Source organism: Notothenia rossii (genome assembly GCF_949606895.1).
Source record: "Notothenia rossii genome assembly, chromosome: 9".
In the NCBI taxonomy this organism is placed as follows: domain Eukaryota; kingdom Metazoa; phylum Chordata; class Actinopteri; order Perciformes; family Nototheniidae; genus Notothenia; species Notothenia rossii.
Genome location: NC_136907.1, coordinates 41,163,817 through 41,184,100, shown reverse-complemented (window position 1 = coordinate 41,184,100; position 20,284 = coordinate 41,163,817). Strand labels below are relative to the sequence as shown.

General features: G+C 39.2%; 1 protein-coding gene across 4 annotated transcripts in view; it reads left to right on the top strand.

The window, feature by feature from the left end:
* rnf31 (ring finger protein 31) overlaps positions 1-20,284 on the top strand; it is a 155,325-nt gene that overhangs the window by 90,827 nt on the left and 44,214 nt on the right. For all 4 annotated transcript variants that reach the window (XM_079647943.1, XM_079647942.1, XM_079647941.1 and 1 more), the window contains 5 exons: positions 15,301-15,462; positions 15,556-15,741; positions 16,457-16,663; positions 17,174-17,347; positions 19,194-19,292. In XM_079647943.1, coding sequence (XP_079504069.1) covers positions 15,301-15,462; positions 15,556-15,741; positions 16,457-16,663; positions 17,174-17,347; positions 19,194-19,292 — 828 coding nt within the window. The remainder of the gene's footprint in view (positions 1-15,300; positions 15,463-15,555; positions 15,742-16,456; positions 16,664-17,173; positions 17,348-19,193; positions 19,293-20,284) is intronic.

Below are 20,284 nucleotides of genomic sequence, written 5' to 3'. Positions count from 1 at the left end.
AATTGGAAAACTGCAAGGACTGTGGAAAAACCTACTGGCAAAGGATTGTGGATGCAAATTATGCAAAGAGGAAGAAAAAACATTCTATCTAAAGCTATATAAGACAATCTGCATATTGACAGTATGAGTACAACAAAAACAGTATGCATGTTGATGCAAACGACGATGTTCAGTAAACGATCAATCAAAATCGAAGGATCCAATGTATTTTTAAATGGAGCAGAAATAGAACTAGTCTCCCAGTTCAAGTATCTTGAACAGGGAGTGTCATATTGGACTCGCACTTGACTTTTTAAGAAACATATCCAGAAAGTATCCAATACCATTAAATTCGACTTGCAACATTTTAAACAAATTAGACCTTTTCTTAACTGTCAATGCTGCAAAGTCATACCTCCACTGTATGATTCTATCCCAAATTGAATACTGTTTTACAAACTGGTCGTTTGCTTGTGCCACACACCTGAAATCCATAGAACAGCTGTTCAAGAGAGCTATCCAGGTGTTTGACAGAAAGCCACAGTCATACCACCACTGTACCATCCTTGAAAATCACAATTTCTTGAGTTTTTGACAACTTTATGTCTTTTAAAAGTATGTGTTTTTAAAAAAAATAATATTTACATGGGCTGGCCCCCCTCCCCTTGGGGGAATTCATCCACAGAAAACACACTGGACGCAGCACTAGGTCAGAAACCAGAGGAGACTGTGAAGGCCACCACAGACGGACCACCTTTGGACAAAATGTCCTCTCCATTAAAGGCAGCTCATTGTGGAATAGCCCCCCAGCTGAGATACGGGATTGTCCCACTCTCAACAGTTTTAAAGGTCAACCTAAAGATGGTTGAGCAACAAACAGATGTGTAATCACCGCTAAATAAATGCAATTTAACACAGGGGTATCTCCTCTTGCACTTTATGTAGCGCTTTTTATCTTATCTTGCACTTTATATATCATAGCTGCTACATTGTACTGCCATGTGGTAAATGCTTGTATGCTGCTCATGCTCTTTCTGCATATCATGTATTTATTTTTGCTGTATATATAACTGTCATGTTCTTATATGCTGTATGTGACGGGACTACAGATGGAAATTAGCTCAAAGCTAAAATCCGGCTCATTTACACTTAAGCATTATTTTTGTTTTAAAGTGTTCATCAATGTGCACTACGGTAGCCCTGAAGAAAATTAAACATTAAAATATGTTATCGATGTCCCCATTCCCAGTTTGTTTTGGGAATAATTGCGATGTTTACTATGTTTTGGTAGCTCTTAACAAAACAGAATTTTTGTAAAAGACTGCGACTCTAAAAGGCAAGTTTGTGATTTTAACACTGTTTCGATGAAACAATACATTATACAATATTACGACTTTTTGCCATATTTTTAACACAATATACTTGTACCTTTTTTTTTTTGTGGTTGTAGGGCTTCTAGATATTTAGCATGTCATGCATAAACACGGTGTCATCTCTTCCTTGAAACTGACGTGCTTTACAAAACAAGTTATTTTTCTGCTTCTTCATCCTCTGAATTTTCCTCCCCCGTCCCTCTTCCTTCAGCCAGCACAACAGGAATCAAGGTGGATCTGTGAAATGAAACACCTCTTCCCAAAACGTGACTTCCCTATTGAGAGCATGCGTCTAGGGCAGTAGGGTCTAAACCAATTGGCCAGATATACTAACATGCAGAACGTACGGTATGTTTGAAGACTAACCATTTATCCAGTTCAAGCTGTGTTTAAGATGTGACATTGCGCTCTGACTATTTCCCGTAAAATGGTGACAAACTATTACTTATTCTTAAATTTGACCTCTTGCTGCTTGGTTGAAATTGATAGATGAAAAATAACTTTAAAAAAAAAAAAGACTCAAACAGTGAGGGACATTATACTGGTGAAAAAACTCTCAATTCTACAGATGACTCCCCCCATTCAACGCAAAAAGTCCCTCCCTCCACTCAGCAAAGCATATAAAACTAAGGACCCCACTAAGACGACAGTTTGAAAACTAGCTATGGATCTGAGAAAAACCAAGTCTGATGTAGCCTACCCTTATTATCACCAGGATAACGTATATGGGCTTAATGAATGGATGTTACAAAGTAGGGGAGAGGATGTTCCCGAAGAAAAGCTCTCCTCTATATCATATCCATGTAAGGTCTTTAGGACAAAAGAGGACTATGATAACATGACATATGAAGAATATCTTTCTTTAAAAGATGGTATTATAGATAACCTCTATAGAAACAATATATCTCATACCACTCGCCAAGATCGCAAACGACATTTAGCAGATAAGAAAAGCAAAAGTAAAGAAAACCGAAGAAAAAGAAAAATGAAAAGGAGAAGAAAAATGAAAAGCAAACGCAGAATGCGAATGAAAAGAAAAGGGACCATAGGATGGAAAACGAAAAAGACAAAAAGAAGGAAGGTGAAAAGAAAAAGGAACAAAGTGCAGAAATGTCAACTAACTATAGAGGATGGTGTTGTAGACCCATTACCGAATCATAATAATCTTATAGATCAGCTACCGCTAGCCGACTGTTGCGAATATGTTGAACAAATACCAAAAGCAATGGCAGAGCTTTGCTTCAATATAATGAGAGAAAAAGCACGATAATACGGAATTGCCCAAATTGGAGACAGTGCCAGAGCATGTATTAAAAGACTGTTGGAGGATCTCTAAACAAATCCTATGCTAGGTATTCAACAGACCACAAGAAGCACAAGAAGCCCCAGAAAGGATTACATTCAGAGCTAATAATGGTGAAACCGAAGAACAAGCAAAGCAGATTATAATCGTTGCGGGTGAAAGGATAGAGAATTTGCAAGTGATGTTAATGCATTTATCTGATATAAAAAATGCATTCGTTTACTTCCAAGAGACCCCTAAACATCTACTTGGGCAATGTGAATTGAACGATAAACCGATCACTGTAAATGAAAGGCGGAGAGTAGCAGCAGTGCAAATCGTTAAGTCTATTACCTTGTATGCAATACGACATTAACTTGGTAAAATGTAAAATGTTTTTCTGAAAATGGGGTGAATGTTGTGTTTTCAATTAAACAACCAAAACAAATGAAAATGTGTTTTATTTTTGCTTCCATGTATAGTAATAGTATTGTAAACGAAATATTTAAAGTGGTCCTGGAATCTTCATTTTCCGAAACATTCTGTAACATTACCGAAGAAATGAAACAAACACCAAAAGTGTACCATGTGCTCTCATTGTATGCTCTGTTTGTAGATGTAATGCATCTTTGTGTCAAAAACAGCATACACATGAATATTTTGACTGAAGTGAAAAAACTCCATCATGATATTTCCAGTAATCCGGGGAATTCTAAGCTGGAGACGGTCCTGGGGATGTTACAATCAGTATAACTATTGAATTTGTGTGTGAAAAAATAAAAATGTAAATAGGAGATACAAAAAAAATATGTTTTTACATTTTAAAAACTGTTGTCTTCATTATAGCAAGGGGAGCGTGTCTGATACATGTGTATTACAGTCCTTCACATACACTGTTGTCTTCATTATAACAAGGGGAGGGTAACAGGGAAGATGTATGATACAAGTGTATTGAAATGTGCGTATTATACCCCCACAGAAACACAGAAACACAGAAACACGGAAACACAGAAACACAAAAACACAGAAAAAACACTGAAACACTGAAACAACACAGAAACACTGAAAGAACAGAAACACCGAGACACAGAACCACAGAGACACAGAAACACAGAAACACAAAAACACAGAAACACAGAAAACACAGAAACACAGAAACACAAAAACACAAAAACACAAAAACACTGAAACACCGACACAAAAACACTGAAACACCGACACACCGAAACACAGAACCACAGAAACACTGAAACACAAAAACACAGAAACACAGAAACACAAAAACACTGAAACACCGACACACAGAAACACAGAAAACACAGAAACACAGAACCACAGAAACACAGAAACACAGAAAACACAGAAACACAAAAACGCAAAAACACAAAAACACAGAAAACACAGAAACACAGAAACACAAAAACACAGAAACACAGAAACACAAAAACACAAAAACACTGAAACACCGACACACAAACAACGAAAACACTCAAAACACTCAAAAACACAAAAAACAGGCTAGTGTGCTAGTATGGTTTTTGAATAAACACATCAGTATTTTAAAAAGTCGATGGGAGGCTGATACAATTTGACTTTTTAAAATACTGATGTGTTTATTCAAAAACCATACAAGCACACAAGCCTGTTTTTTGTGTTTTCAGTGTTTTCAGTGTTTTCGGTGTTTGTGTGTCGGTGTTTTTGTGTTTTTGTGGTTCTGTGTTTCTGTGGTTCTAGGTTTCTGTGTTTTCTGGGTTTCTGTGTGTCGGTGTTTCAGTGTTTTTGTGTTTCTGTAGTTCTGTGTTTCAGTGTGTCGGTGTTTCAGTGTTTTTGTGTCGGTGTTTCAGTGTTTTTGTGTTTCTGTGTTTCTGTGTTTTCTGTGTTTCTGTGTTTTTGTGTTTCTGTGTTTCTGTGTCTCTGTGGTTCTGTGTCTCTGTGTTTCTGTTTTTTCAGTGTTTCTGTGTTGTTTCAGTGTTTCAGTGTTTTTTCTGTGTTTTTGTGTTTCTGTGTTTCCGTGTTTCTGTGTTTCTGTGTTTCTGTGGGGGTATAATACGCACGTTTCAATACACTTGTATCATACATCTTCCCTGTTACCCTCCCCTTGTTGTAATGAAGACAACAGTGTATGTGAAGGACTGTAATACACATGTATCAGACACGCTCCCCTTGTTATAATGAAGACAACAGTTTTTAAAATGTAAAAACTTTTTTTTTTTGTATCTCCTATTTACATTTTTATTTTTTCACACAAAAATTCAATAGTTATAATGATTGTAACATCCCCAGGACCGTCTCCAGCTTAGAATTCCCCAGATTACTGGAAATATCATGATGGAGTTTTTTCACTTCAGTCAAAATATTCATGTGTATGCTGTTTTTGACACAAAGATGCATTACATCTACAAACAGAGCATACAATGAGAGCACATGGTACACTTTTGGTGTTTGTTTCATTTCTTCGGTAATGTTACAGAATGTTTCGGAAAATGAAGATTCCAGGACCACTTTAAATGTTTCGTTTACAATACTATTACTATACATGGAAGCAAAAATAAAACACATTTTCATTTGTTTTGGTTGTTTAATTGAAAACACAACATTCACCCCATTTTCAGAAAAACATATTACATTTTACCAAGTTAATGTCGTAGTGCATACAAGGTAATAGACTTAACGATTTGCACTGCTGCTTCTCTCCGCCTTTCATTTACAGTGATCGGTTTATCGTTCAATTCACATTGCCCAAGTAGATGTTTAGGGGTCTCTTGGAAGTAAACGAATGCATTTTTTATATCAGATAAATGCATTAACATCACTTGCAAATTCTCTATCCTTTCACCCGCAACGATTATAATCTGCTTTGCTTGTTCTTCGGTTTCACCATTATTAGCTCTGAATGTAATCCTTTCTGGGGCTTCTTGTGCTTCTTGTGGTCTGTTGAATACCTAGCATAGGATTTGTTTAGCTGTACGGACAGGTACCATATAATTGTTTTCAAAAGCTTTTTCTATGTCGTCACACGTTTTGGCATATCCTTCGATGTAATGGCAACCGACACTAGAATAGAGATCCTCGAACAGTCTTTTAACACATGCTCTGGCACTGTCTCCAATTTGGGCAATTCCGTAGTATCGTGCTTTTTCTCTCATTATATTGAAGCAAAGCTCTGCCATTGCTTTTGGTATTTGTTCAACACATTCGCAACAGTCGGTTAGCGGTAGCTGATCTATAAGATTATTATGATTCGGTAATGGGTCTACAACACCATCCTCTATAGTTAGTTGACATTTCTGCACTTTGTTCCTTTTTCTTTTCACCTTCCTTCTTTTTGTCTTTTTCGTTTTCCATCCTATGGTCCCTTTTCTTTTCATTCGCATTCTGCGTTTGCTTTTCATTTTTCTTCTCCTTTTCATTTTTCTTTTTCTTTTTCTTCGGTTTTCTTTACTTTTGCTTTTCTTATCTGCTAAATGTCGTTTGCGATCTTGGCGAGTGGTATGAGATATATTGTTTCTATAGAGTTTATCTATAATACCATCTTTTAAAGAAAGATATTCTTCATATGTCATGTTATTATAGTCCTCTTTTGTCCTAAAGACCTTACATGGATATGATATAGAGGAGAGCTCTTCTTCGGGAACATCCTCTCCCCTACTTTGTAACATCCATTCATTAAGCCCATATACGTTATCCTGGTGATAATAAGGGTAGGCTACATCAGACTTGGTTTTTCTCAGATCCATAGCTAGTTTTCACACTGTCGTCTTAGTGGGGTCCTTAGTTTTATATGCTTTGCTGAGTGGAGGGAGGGACTTTTTGCGTTGAATGGGGGGAGTCATCTGTAGAATTGAGAGTTTTTTCCCCAGTATAATGTCCCTCACTGTTTGAGTCTTTTTTTTTTTTAAGTTATTTTTCATCTATCAATTTCAACCAAGCAGCAAGAGGTCAAATTTAAGAATAAGTAATAGTTTGTCACCATTTTACGGGAAATAGTCAGAGCGCAATGTCACATTTTAAACACAGCTTGAACTGGATAAATGGTTAGTCTTCAAACATACCGTACGTTCTGCATGTTAGTATATCTGGCCAATTGGTTTAGACCCTACTGCCCTAGACGCAATGGGGACATCGATAACATATTTTAATGTTTAATTTTCTTCAGGGCTACCGTAGTGCACATTGATGAACACTTTAAAACAAAAATAATGCTTAGGTGTAAATGAGCCGTATTTTAGCTTTGAGCTAATTTCCATCTGTAGTCCCGTCACATACAGCATATAAGAACATGACAGTTATATATACAGCAAAAATAAATACATGATATGCAGAAAGAGCATGAGCAGCATACAAGCATTTACCACATGGCAGTACAATGTAGCAGCTATGATATATAAAGTGCAAGATAAGATAAAAAGCGCTACATAAAGTGCAAGAGGAGATACCCCTGTGTTAAAGTGCATTTATTTAGCGGTGATTACACGTCTGTTAGGTTGACCTTTAAAACTATTGAGAGTGGGACAATCCCGTATCTCAGCTGGGGGGCTATTCCACAATGAGCTGCCTTTAATGGAGAGGACATTTTGTCCAAAGGTGGTCCGTCTGTGGTGGACTTCGCAGTCTCTTCTGGTTTCTGACCTAGTGCTGCGTCCAGTGTGTTTTCTGTGGATGAATTCCCCCAAGGGGAGGGGGGCCAGCCCATGTAAATATTATTATTTTTAAAAACAAATACTTTTAAAAGATATAAAATTGTCAAAAATTCAAGAAATTGTGATTTTCAAGGATGGTACAGTGGTGGTATGACTGTGGCTTTCTGTCAAACACCTGGATAGCTCTCTTGAACAGCTGTTCTATGGATTTCAGGTGTGTGGCACAAGCAAACGACCAGTTTGTAAAACAGTATTCAATGTGGGATAGAATCATACAGTGGAGGTATGACTTTGCAGCATTGACAGTTAAGAAAAGGTCTAATTTGTTTAAAATGTTGCAAGTCGAATTTAATGGTATTGGATACTTTCTGGATATGTTTCTTAAAAAGTCAAGTGCGAGTCCAATATGACACTCCCTGTTCAAGATACTTGAACTGGGAGACTAGTTCTATTTCTGCTCCATTTAAAAATACATTGGATCCTTCGATTTTGATTGATCGTTTACTGAACATCGTCGTTTGCATCAACATGCATACTGTTTTTGTTGTACTCATACTGTCAATATGCAGATTGTCTTATATAGCTTTAGATAGAATGTTTTTTCTTTCTCTTTGCATAATTTGCATCCACAATCCTTTTCCAGTAGGTTTTTCCACAGTCCTTGCAGTTTTCCAATTGTTCAACTAATTGGGAGCTACTGTAAGCTATTTGTATTTGCATTTCATCACATTACTTCCTGCAGTGATTCAGAAAGTATTGTGTTTGGGCTTTTTATTGTGAAAGGAAGAACACTACTCAGAACCAGGCATAATTTCATAGAGAAAGCAAGTCTTATAGGGAGCCAATTTAAATGCTAATGTCGTCTTTATTCTACATCCATTACAAATATGTGCAATCAACTACTTCATTATGATAAGTTGTCTACAGCCACTTTAAATGCAATCAAATGCATATTTCTAAGTGCTTACAACTTAAAAAATCTTTACGTACAAATGACTGTATATTGAATATATTTCTGTACCCAGTGTTGAACAGGACCCAAACCTTTGAGAGATGAAAAAGGACAAATCTGCTTTAATCAACTGCCAAGTAGTCAAGTCTGCATTTGTGTCTGTTCATTTGTAAAACGTGGAATTCGGTTTCTTTTTAAGGGCCAAGGTGGATTTTGGCTTTTTTCTCTTGCCAAGATACTTTTAGACACACTTTGAGGTATGCAAAACCTTAAAACTAGAACACTGATGGCTGGCTTACGCTGCAAACTTCATCACCTTTTAACAAGAGAGTAAGTATATAAAACGTTATTTTGTATATTTTACACATCAGCAGAAACAGAGAGAGAGAGAGATGGCAGGAAGGGGGGAGACACTCTCCCCCCACCTTTACAGACACTGTGCTTTAGAGAGAACCCCCCCCCCCCTTCCTGCCATCTTATCACTAGACAGAGGGGGAGGGCCAGGCTCAAACACACACACACACACACACACACACACACACACACACACACACACACACACACACACACACACACCAAAAAGCCTGACATAGGACGAGGTAAGGGTGACAGTAAGGGAGTGTGTGACTAACTTTTGACGAGGAAGGTGCTTTCTTTGTTCTGATCAGCCCCAATCTGCATACTCTGTCTGAATACATTGAGAGTTACTTTTGACTCTAACAGTGTTCCACTGGAGTCATAGCTTTCTGAACTTATTTCTTAGCAGCAATTCGGTTTCTTTTTAATGGCCTAGGCGAATTTTGGCTTTTTTTTTTTTTTTTTCTCTTGCCAAGATACTTTTATACACATTTTGAGGTATGCAAACCCTTAAAACTAGAACACTGATGGCTGGCTTACGCTGCAAACTTCATCGCCTTTTAACAAGAGAACAAATATATAAAACGTTATTTTGTATATTTTACACATCAGCAGAAACAGAGAGAGAGAGATGGCAGGAAGGGGGGAGACAGTCTCCCCCAACTCTACAGACACAGGCCATAGAAAAGAGGAAAGTATGACATTAGGAAGGCAAAAGGTGCTTTCTTTGTTCTGATCAGACCGAATCCGCATACTCTGTCTGAAATACCTGGAGAGTTACTTTTGTTAGAGCTTTCAGAGCTTTCTGAACTTATTTCGTAGCAGCACTGGGCATTTTTGTGTTGTATTGTATACAGTTCAAAGTGCACAGATAAACAGTCAAGCATGGGCGGTAAAAATGTGTCTCCTCAGGCTCTCTAATACACACACAGTCATCTCTCAAACGAGGTGCCTGCCTGCTTTCCAGGACATGTACAGCCTCTGGCCGACTGCAGGGCCATGGGGTGTTAAGACAGGCACCTATAGCTCTGGAGTGAAGGTCCACACACACACACACACACACACACACACACACACACACACACACACACACACACACACACACACACACACACACACACACACACACACACACACACACACACACACACACCTCCTTGGGAGGACATCAGTGAAGGTCCCCACACCCACATGCACACAAACACACACACACACACACGCTTGGGGGCGGGCCCACCTGTCACTTTTTATGCATACTAATGTGATTGAAACAGTTTTTATGATACACCATAAGGCGCAACAGAGGGGCTTTTCACACCTGTGAATACACATCAACCCCCTCCTATCGACGGATCTCACACCTACTTGAGATATCACACCTACTTGAGATCTCACCTCGATCAAAGGGGAAGCGGGACTTAGCTCATTTGCATAATGGGGGGAGGTGTGACCTGTCACTTTTTTTATGCATACTAATGTGATGGAAGCGGGATGAATAATACTACTAGCGTGTCTTGTTTGAATGATGCGAGTAAACACAGCTGACAGCCACGGTGAAACTCTAGTGTTTCTTTAGAGCGATGCTATAAGGGCGATTAGAGCGAAGCGAATATTCGCATCGCGTCCGGTGTGAACGCAGCATTAGCGATGCAAGGAGAGTAACACAGAAGAAGAGAGAGACGAGAGACAGGGCAGACAGGGAAAGAAGACGGAGAGGAGAGTGAACAGGCGTGTTAGCGGCAGACAGGTAGAGAAGAAGGAGAGGAGAGAGCAGCAGACAGGGAGAGAAGACGGAGAGGAGAACGAACAGGCGTGTTAGCGGCAGACAGGGAGAGACAAATAATTACACATGGCGCTCTCCCAGAAGAGGAAAGTGGACAGTTTAACCCAGAGTGGACTCATTCATGTCCATCCTGCACACTGGGAGCACAGAACCAGTGTGTCTCATTTGTTCATAGACCGTGGCGCTCATTACAAGTGCCAATATGAAACTTCACTATGAGACAAAACACAAAGTGTTTGACCAAACATTCCCGCTCAAGTCAGAACTGAGGTCAAATGAGCAGTCTCAGAGCCCAATATGATCAGTCCACCAGGATCAAAATTAAAACTAAATGTCGTTCCAGGGCAGGCTAACCGAGGCTAACCAATGAGCACCAGCATGTTCGTATGAGAATGGCCCTGACACCATTTCAGCCCATATTTAAACTCCTGGCAGGACAAGCTCGAGCTCAATTCTCGCACTGAACAAAAAAGAGTGAGTGAGGGACTGCAATATAAGAGGGAAAGAAAGAGAAACTGTTCAATTGTTATGATGTGTAACTTTTATAGTCAATGGCTATGGCTATGGCCATGATGCTAAACGGGAGCAAATGTTAATAGGGGACCCAATTATCTCCGTTAGGTCCGGGCGATGTAGTCCGTCGTTATAACTGGAGATCAAGGAATGCAGCGAAACGCAGACTTGGTTCGCCTGCTGTAGTATTACCTAAATAAATTATGTTGAACAAGGCTTATTAAGCTGAACATCGCCACAATTGTTCTGCTATGTATTGGTACTTATTTTCTTAACGTGTGAATGACAAGCATTAAGAATAACAAAATATAGCTAATTCTCTTGCAGATTGTCTCATTTGATTATGAATGTAACGTTTATATAGGGGAACTACACTGTTAGCAGTAAGTTGGTATGCATGTATTTCATGTTAGCTTAGCTTCTTAGCCTGAGCTAGCTCTGTTTACTTCCAGTTCGGAGGCAGCAGGTCCCGCCTCGGCTCCGCCTCTTTGCCCTTATTTGGAGCAGGCGTGATTAGACTCTGACGTCGCTGTCAAGCGTTAGTGGCCGACTCCGCCTACTAAGGGCTTCTCGGCAACTCTGCAGAATCCTATGCGTGACGTCACGGACACTACGTCCATTTATATATACAGTCTATGGTGAGCCACCACTTGAGAATTTTCACCTTTTTTAAGAATTGTTTTTCTTATGTCCATCTTCAAAAACTCTGAGTCCGACTGACAGTTTATTTTAAACATTGTCACAGCTCACAGGATAGGTACCTGTCAGCCAATACAACACACTCTCACTCCATAATCGTCCAGGAGCGACGTTCGGTCAGGGTCCCGTGGCGTGCAGTTGTGACGCTCCTAGGCTCCTTCAGCTTCATAAATGGACGCAAATAGCTTTCAACTGATTGCAATGTATTCCCATCTGCGGCGGGATTTGACGCTCATGGAAGCACGGCATTCGTTTGTGTCGGCTGCCCTTAAAGGCAATGTAAGCGTCCATTCCCATTGGATAACGGAGAATTGTACATCCGGAAGTAAGTATTCCCCTTACTGTCGATTGATTTTACAGTGATATCTGCACTACTCATCGACTAAAAAACACCAGATTATCCTTGTTAATTACACAACATTGATTGATTTAAATTGTGTGCAATGCTTTTGTATTTTTCCCCTTCGATTCGGAGAAACAAATATTTTTTTGGAGTAAAGGATGGCAGAAGACACTACCCTACCCAGAATCCCCAGCTATCGTTTAGGACTACACCATGTGCTCTGTTTGACAAACCCTGTGATTAGTTCTCAAGCTCTGTGATTGGTTGACCTCCAACTGCATTCCATATGAAAAAAAAAGTTTCGTAAAAGATAAAATCATACTTTATTCAGCAGTGCTTGCTTTACTCTTTGAAAGTCATCACATGAATGCATTGTAATAAATGGTTCGGCTGCATTAAATATATTACACATCTGTCGTAGTTCTTTATTTTTATTTATCTACAGAGATCGGGCTCAGAATAGACCGGAAACTATTCATTTACCGTTCAGTTTGAATTTCACAATAAAGTTAGTAGTAACATTTTGTTTTGATATTATTGTTTTTTATTAACTACTAGACCGCTGGGTCATGTTAAGACCATCTTTTCTGTGTTGCTGTGGGTTTTTTCCATCGCTTTTGTGTTACAAATATCAAAACAATAGCTAAATATATCCGTCGTAAACTAAACCAGAAACAGCAGTATATTTTATTTTGTTAACACTGTAAACTTGACAGCTTTTTAACCCAAACCACCTACTGGTTAAAGCACGTTTAGAGTAATGCAATGCAGGTAGATTGTGTTGCTTTTTAATGACTGTTTAAAATGCCTTTTTCTTAATATCTTTTATTATTATTAACTACTTGTTACTTGTTGCTAGGGACGCTGCTATCGATATTGTGTTTCGCAACATGTTCTCTATCTATGGCACGTCTCTACTGGGAGTTGTAGTTTTAAAAGACGTTTTCGTATTTCCCATAATAGTAAGTTGCCAGTATACTGTGTATATCCCTGGAGGTTTAGGGGATAGGAAACACTCAAATTTAAAACATATAATTAATAACTGGGTGAAAATTGCTTGTGCCCATATTGGGCAGCATATATGCCAGCTAAGGTCAGAAGAGCTTTATTTAACAGCTGGTCTTATGTTTGTGACCCCTCCTGGTGTTAATTGATAACATTACATTACATTACATTAATTGATAAGCCTAAAACATGCACTTGTCAAGGTTCAGAGGCAAATTTTGCAAATATGGCAGTAGACATCGATCATCTTAAGATAAGATATACTTTATTGATCCCAAGTTGGAAACATTTGCGTTACATCAGCATGTGTAACAGTTGTAAATATGCAGTGGTGTTTATTTTTAAATCATTTAGTATAATCACACAAATTCTGTTTTTTATATTTAATAATTCTGTGTTCTTTATTTATTGATTGTTCAATACCTGACAAGGCCGGAGATGAAATATCTATATACATCCTATAAGAGTATAATATTATGTATAATATCAGTTAAAATAAGTGCTTCAACATAGTTAACATTGCTGGAGGTATGCACAAATATTGATAGATGTCTTGTAGTGCACTATTGAGGAACCTGCGACCCAATTTTTTCATTCATTGCATGAATAAACCTTAGAAAATCTTGAAATCTTGAAAGGGATGAGCAAAATAGTCATTATATACAGTCTTTAATTAACTATTAGTAGAGAATAACGAGTAATGAATATACTTTATAGGGATCCTATTAATATCTAATAATAAAAATAATGAAATTCAATAACATGCTTTAACCACCAGGTGTCCCTTTCTACTTTTATGGTGTAAATACAGCCTATCTACCAATTGGATCAAATATAAAAGTCAGCCGAATTAGTGTTGATCCTGCAAAGAGACGTATTGTGTGAAAAGAAATGTAAGATGTTGTTTAATTGCTGATATATTTATGATCCACGTCACGTTTTCAGTGTTGGCGGCAGTTCCTCATGTTTGTCTAGAAGTCTTCTCATCAGGGCTCTATAAATAGAGAACTACGCAGATATGTAATATTTAATGCAGCCGAACTGTGTATTACAATGCCGTTATGTGATGACTTTCAAAGAGAAAAGCAAGCACACTCGGAATAAAGTATTATTTAATTTTTTTTTAACTTGTTTTCGGTCTATTTGTTAATGACTATGTGATGTGAGACTGGAATTGCACAGGGGAAAATAACGTATCTTTAGATGCGGATTTTGTTAAACTAATACGTTTTAATGGCCAAACTAACTTTAAAATAGGCATTTTCCACCGAGAATAAAACGAAGTTCGGCCATTTTTTTTTTTTCTGCAGGGAGAAATTTGAAGATCACGTGACATAGACGCCAGCCATTGGAATGAATGGTGAAAAAAAAAGGGGTTTGTCAAACAGAGCACAAGGTGTAGTCCTAAACGATAGCTGGGGATTCTGGGTAGTGTCTGCCATCCTTTACTCCAAAAAAATATTTGTTTCTCCGAATCGAAGGGGAAAAATACAAAAGCATTGCACACAATTTAAACCAATCAATGTTGTGTAATTAACAACGATAATCTGGTGTTTTTTAGTCGATGAGTAGTGCAGATATCACTGTAAAATCAATCGACAGTAAGGGGAATACTTACTTCCGGGTGTACAATTCTCCGTTATCCAATGGGAATGGACGCTCAGATTGCCTTTAAGGGCAGCCGACACAAACGAATGCCGTGCTTCCATGAGCGTCAAATCCCGCTGCAGATGGGAATACATTGCAATCAGTTAAAAGCTATTTGCGTCCCTTTATGAAGCTGAAGGAGCCTAGGAGCGTCAAAACTGCACGCCACGGGACCCTGACCAAACGTCGCTCCTGGACGATTATGGAGTGAGAGTGTGTTGGCCAATAAGACAGATGTTTATCTCCATTCAACTTTCTGGTTGGCCTGGTGTCTTGCCTCTGTTGAATTCGCTGAACACGGGAAATTACAATCCTGCCGTCCTCTTTTGTGTCATGATGAGGTGCAGGTAAAGCACGGTGAATGTATTATATTATTGACTCAATAATATAATACATGACTTTGAGAGTAGGCCTAGGCATATTAACACAATTAATTAAACATACTTATCACGGCGACGGTGTAATGAGATTTCTTTTTTTCATTTAATCTTTTTTTTTTTTATTATTATTATTTTTTGCTAGGGGGCCCCTTAGTGGCTGTGGGGCCCTAAGCTGCCGCTTATGTCGCTTAATGGGTCGGGCCGGCTCTGCCCCTGATCTAGAGAATTCGAACGGCTCTTATCATGGCTGCCACTGAGGTACTTCTGGGTCATTTAACTCCTTTAGGGAGGTTCCTAAGTAAAACTGACTATTCAACCGCAAACCTAGTGACTCTTCTCTGATACAGAGCAGGCCCTGTGATGCTGAGGATGCTGGGAAAGAGGTGGAGCCTGCAGAAAATGAAGGTGTTGTCCAGTTGTCTCGAGCAGAGGCAAAACAGGCCTGGCTGACAGCAGGGGGCGACACTGAGAGGGCTGCCAGACAGGCTCTGAGGGATAGACTCTCCAAGGTGACACATGAAGGAAGCTTAGAAATGCACCATCATATTTAATCTGTCCTTTGTTTAGAGATGGCATAATTTTCTCCTTCGCCCCACCCTCAGGTGAAGGAGCTGAGTGCACTGGGCTTCAGTGATGAGGCTCTTTGTCATGAGGCTCTGAGGCAGAGTGGGGGGGAGGTGAGGGGGGCCCTGGCCCTGCTGCAGAGGCCCCTTTTGGAGTCCTTCCACAAACACATTTGGAGTGACAAGCCCGAGCCTCCCGTAGACATCCATCACCCCGACAAACAGGTGAGAACAGGAAAAACATTGGGCCAGAAAATGTGTTTGGACCCACAAAAAACTATTTATGAAAAATATAAATCACATAGTATTCCTTACACATTCAAATAATTTTCATTTGAGATTTGAATAAAGACCCTTTGATGCAATCCCGGATGTGTTTAACCAGAGATTTCCCGAGGGAGGGGGCAGTGATGGAACAGTCTCTATCCCCAAATACATATGTGAATACAGCTGTTCGGCACCCATTTAACCCCTGAGCCACACTCGCCTATGTCATTAGCTAATATAAGCTTTGCTAGTTTGTTAAAATGTTACCATGTATAATTGTTTGAAGTAGAGAAGTTTACTAACCCTAACCCTATACCTTAAACTTAAAATGTGCAATATACTGTATGAGTCATTACCAGCAGCTATTTTTTTAATCTATTTTTTTTAGGTCCGTAGTTATATCTAGATACTTTGTGCTGACAGCGAAGAGAGCTCTGACATTGTTGGTCTGGTGAATCTGCTTTACTTTGGAATCTTCCTTACATAATACAGTATGCAAAACAGTATAAGGAAGTGTGTGGTGAAGTACATGTGATTTATTGTTTTGGTTTTAACCGTCTTATCACTAAATGTTATCACGAATCATGGATTTTAACTGGTGTTGCTATGAACTAAAACCTTTGTGATATTTTGACATCTTGTTGGATTCTTCTGAAAAAAAATTCTGTTCCAGCGCATATGTCGCAGGTTACTGGCCGTGTACAATCTCCCCAGCTGGGGCCGCTGTGAGCTGGCTCTGTCCCTGCTCCTGGAGCACAGCGCAACCTACTCCCTGGAGGATGTAGTGCAGGCTGTGAGAGAGTCACACGACAGGGAGTTCATCCGGAGAGTGCTGGCTAAAGAGTGTCCCATCTGCCTGTCTGTGTTCCCCCACAGCAAGGTACTGACACACTCCTGGGCGGGTCTCGGAGGGGGGCCACAGGGGCCAGTGTAACACTGAGCTTCGGACCCTGTGGCCCCCCCTCCAAAAGTATATACCTATGTTCTTGCATTTTATGAAAGTGTTGCAACCAATTATGTGCTCTAACCTAGGCCAAAGTTAACAGGGATGTTTTTCTTTTTTTCAGTAATGTAATTGAACAAATCTTAACTAACTGAAACACATTTTGTGACTAAAACAAATGCCAACAAATATTAAGAAATAAAATAAAATAAGGGTATTTTATGTTTTTTTATGCACCATGACTTTATACTAAACTAAAAATGTTAGTATCTTGACCACTATCTTTGTCTCCTTTTTCCCGTATTAAATGTGCACCTCTCATTCAATTATTGGCCCTATCACTGCCCCCCCAGTCAAATGTATCTGGAACACAGTGAATGTCTGTACGAGTGTTGCAGTGTTACTGTATCTTAAGTTCTTTCCTCCTTTCTCCCTCTCTTCCTTCAGATGCAATCCCTGACGTCCTGTCAGTGTTCTGTGTGCTGTGGATGTTTCCAGCAGCACTTCACCATCGCTGTGAGGGACAAACACATCAGAGACATGGTGTGTCCCGTCTGCTGGGAGCCCGACATCAACGACCCGGAGCACCTCAACAGCTACTTCTCCACCCTGGACATACAGGTATGAAATGCAATGTGCAGATGAATGACTGCAGACCGTGACTATTATGTGGGGATGTCATTCTCCGAGTCATGTCATTCTCCAGCAGAGCAAGTTTGGTGTTACCAGTGGCGAACCGTGTCTATCACAACTGGACCTTCTGTAGACACACACACGCCGCCGCCAGGGCATTCGATCAAGGATGTAGAATACCTTGGTTGAAGGATATTCTACCCAGAGACCCAGAACAAGATCTGATTGGTTGCTTTCTTTTCTAACACAAAACCACTGAAATGCGTAGTGCATGGTCCGAGAAGGACAAACAAATCAACGTAACACTGTAATGTTACAGATCAACAACACAGGTACGATTCTCATTTATTTTATATACATTTTATTACATTTTATTCATATAATTAAATCAATTTTTTGTTTGTTTTATCTGGGTGTTCCAAGGTATTCTCTGAATACCTTGAGGGCCCTGACGGTTCGCCACTGGGTGTTACACAGCTAATATGATAGCTTCCTCTATGGAGGTTTACAGTGTCAAAAAAGTTCGCTATTGGTCAGCATTCATTCAAAACTTCACACTTACTTTTGAGATATTTTACACATCAAGTTTCAAAGGTTTTATTGTCACATGCACAGTAGCTACAGTGTAGATGGTGAAAATCCCAGTTCCCAGGCTCCCCCAACAATGCAACATACATATATATAATACATTGCAATGCCAATGTGCAAGTAATGCAGATGTAGTAGACTATATACAGAAATCAAATGTGATATCAATACAGCATCATACTGGCTGCTTGTATCTTGAAGAAGCAAGAATTCATTTTAAATTCCTTTTACTGACCTACAAAGCCTTGCATAATCAAGCACCTTCATATATCAGTGACTGCCTATAATGTTACATCCCAAATAAAACTCTCAGATCTTCCACTGCCTTGCTTTTAGAAGTTCCTAACTGTTACACAAGTAATCTGGGGGGATGTAAACTGTTTAGCTCAAGAGGCAGCAATGGATGATGCATATATTTGTGACATACACCTTTTATCTGTAATGTTTAACAGCTTGTTGCATCAATAGGTTCTGTCATGCTGCTGCACCCGTACTCTCACACTGCTTTAAGACCTTAATATTCAGGTTATTGACATGCGAGTGAAGCTTGGACTTGCTTAGTAATATTTCAGTCCTGGCTCAGGGGGGAATCTCCAGGACTAATGTAGAGTTGTTCGGCTCTGAAATTACTTTTATTTATTTTATAATGGGTACCATTTTGTCATGGCAAACGTTGGTCGTCATAACTTCATTGTCACATATGACTGTTCGCAAGATGATTGTTAAAAAAACAAAAAAAACACTGGTTATTAAGTTGTTATTTTCTGTTGCAAATACTTCAATAGAGTTATAAGTAGAAGCAGCAAATAGTACATATTCTTAGTTTAAGCCCTCATAAAAATTCAAGGTCCTACACTTACCGTAATGCTTGTTGATGACATATTTTCTTAGATCTTTGCTGCCTTGTAAATACCTTCAACTGTGGAAACCCATACCCCCCAGTTTGTAATGCAGGCTTTCTGTTATGAGCCCAAAAGTGAAAAAACATGATGACTTTTCTCTCTTCTCGTGATCAGGTTTTTTTTTTCTCCGAGTAAACAAGGCTGCTTCACAGACACAGAAGACATTATACAGTTGTTTTCTCTGACTGAAATAACAAATGACAAATAAACTTTTCAAGTTCTATAAAATGTGTTGTAAAATATCATCCCCAGCTCATCTTCAAGAACCAACTTTTACATTTCTTTGGTTCTTGCTACCTCCAGGGATTGAGTTGTACGTTGTGTTGTTGTGTTTTGTGCTTCAGCTGCGGGAGTGTCTGGAGCCAGAGGTGTACGAGCTGTTCCACAAGAAGCTGACCGAGCAGGCTCTCATCAAGGACCCCAAGTTCCTGTGGTGCTGTCATGTGAGTACCAGGGGGCACTCTTGGCTTTGTCAACAAAAATGATGGCGAACAAATGTAATTTAAGTACAGTTTTTTTAAGACAATGGAAGCGTTTATAACATTAAAGACAATGTGCAATGTTTACTGACTAAAATTTGTTTGAATTATTGTTACATATTTTGTTGAGTTGTGTACTTACATTATCCAAACTATACATTTTCTCTGGTTGTCTGCCAGAAGCTGTCATACATTTACATTTTATTAAGTTTTACTAACACATTTTTACCATACAATTCTATACACCTTTTAGATCTTGGTAGTTTTTAACTCAACTTTTAACCAAATGAAGTTGACAGAGAAACAAGCTGAGCAAACTCAGCCTTTAGCTTCTGGCTTTTGGGAAACACAGATTTTTAACGTGAAATTGCTATAGTCTGTGTTTTAACGGTTGTGCATTCACACCTAATAGTCCGCTCTCTGGTGCGCACCAGACCACAGTTTGTTACATTTTTTCATTTTTCAGAAGGTTTGGTTGCGTTCACATGGGCAAAACTCAAACGGACTATAAACTTTAAACACAAGTCATGTGTTCGGAAATGTTGTTCAACCATTGGTCAGACATTAAGGGGGTGAAAACGCAAATCCCGGCAATTTCTAGCGGAGCCTCCGCCATGGAGCATCAGCACTTTCGGGAGGTTATTCTCATGCTGCTGTTAATCTGGAGATCAACAGACACTAGCGGCCCGGCATATGATTATATAATCAGACAACGTCCGTTAAAAAACATTATTACATGGTTTTGTTGAATACTCGATTCTGATTGGTCAATTCAGAACACGTGACACGTTGTTAATCCAGAGCAGACAGACCGCTGTCAAGGATTTATTGACCGTTGTTAAGGACGCTCACATCTGCACCAAGAAGTCCGTTCGATTTAACTGTATACAGTTTGGCTGAAAAGCAAAGTGCATGCAGTTTGCTTTTCTAACTGACAAGAGAAGAGCGACAAGAAA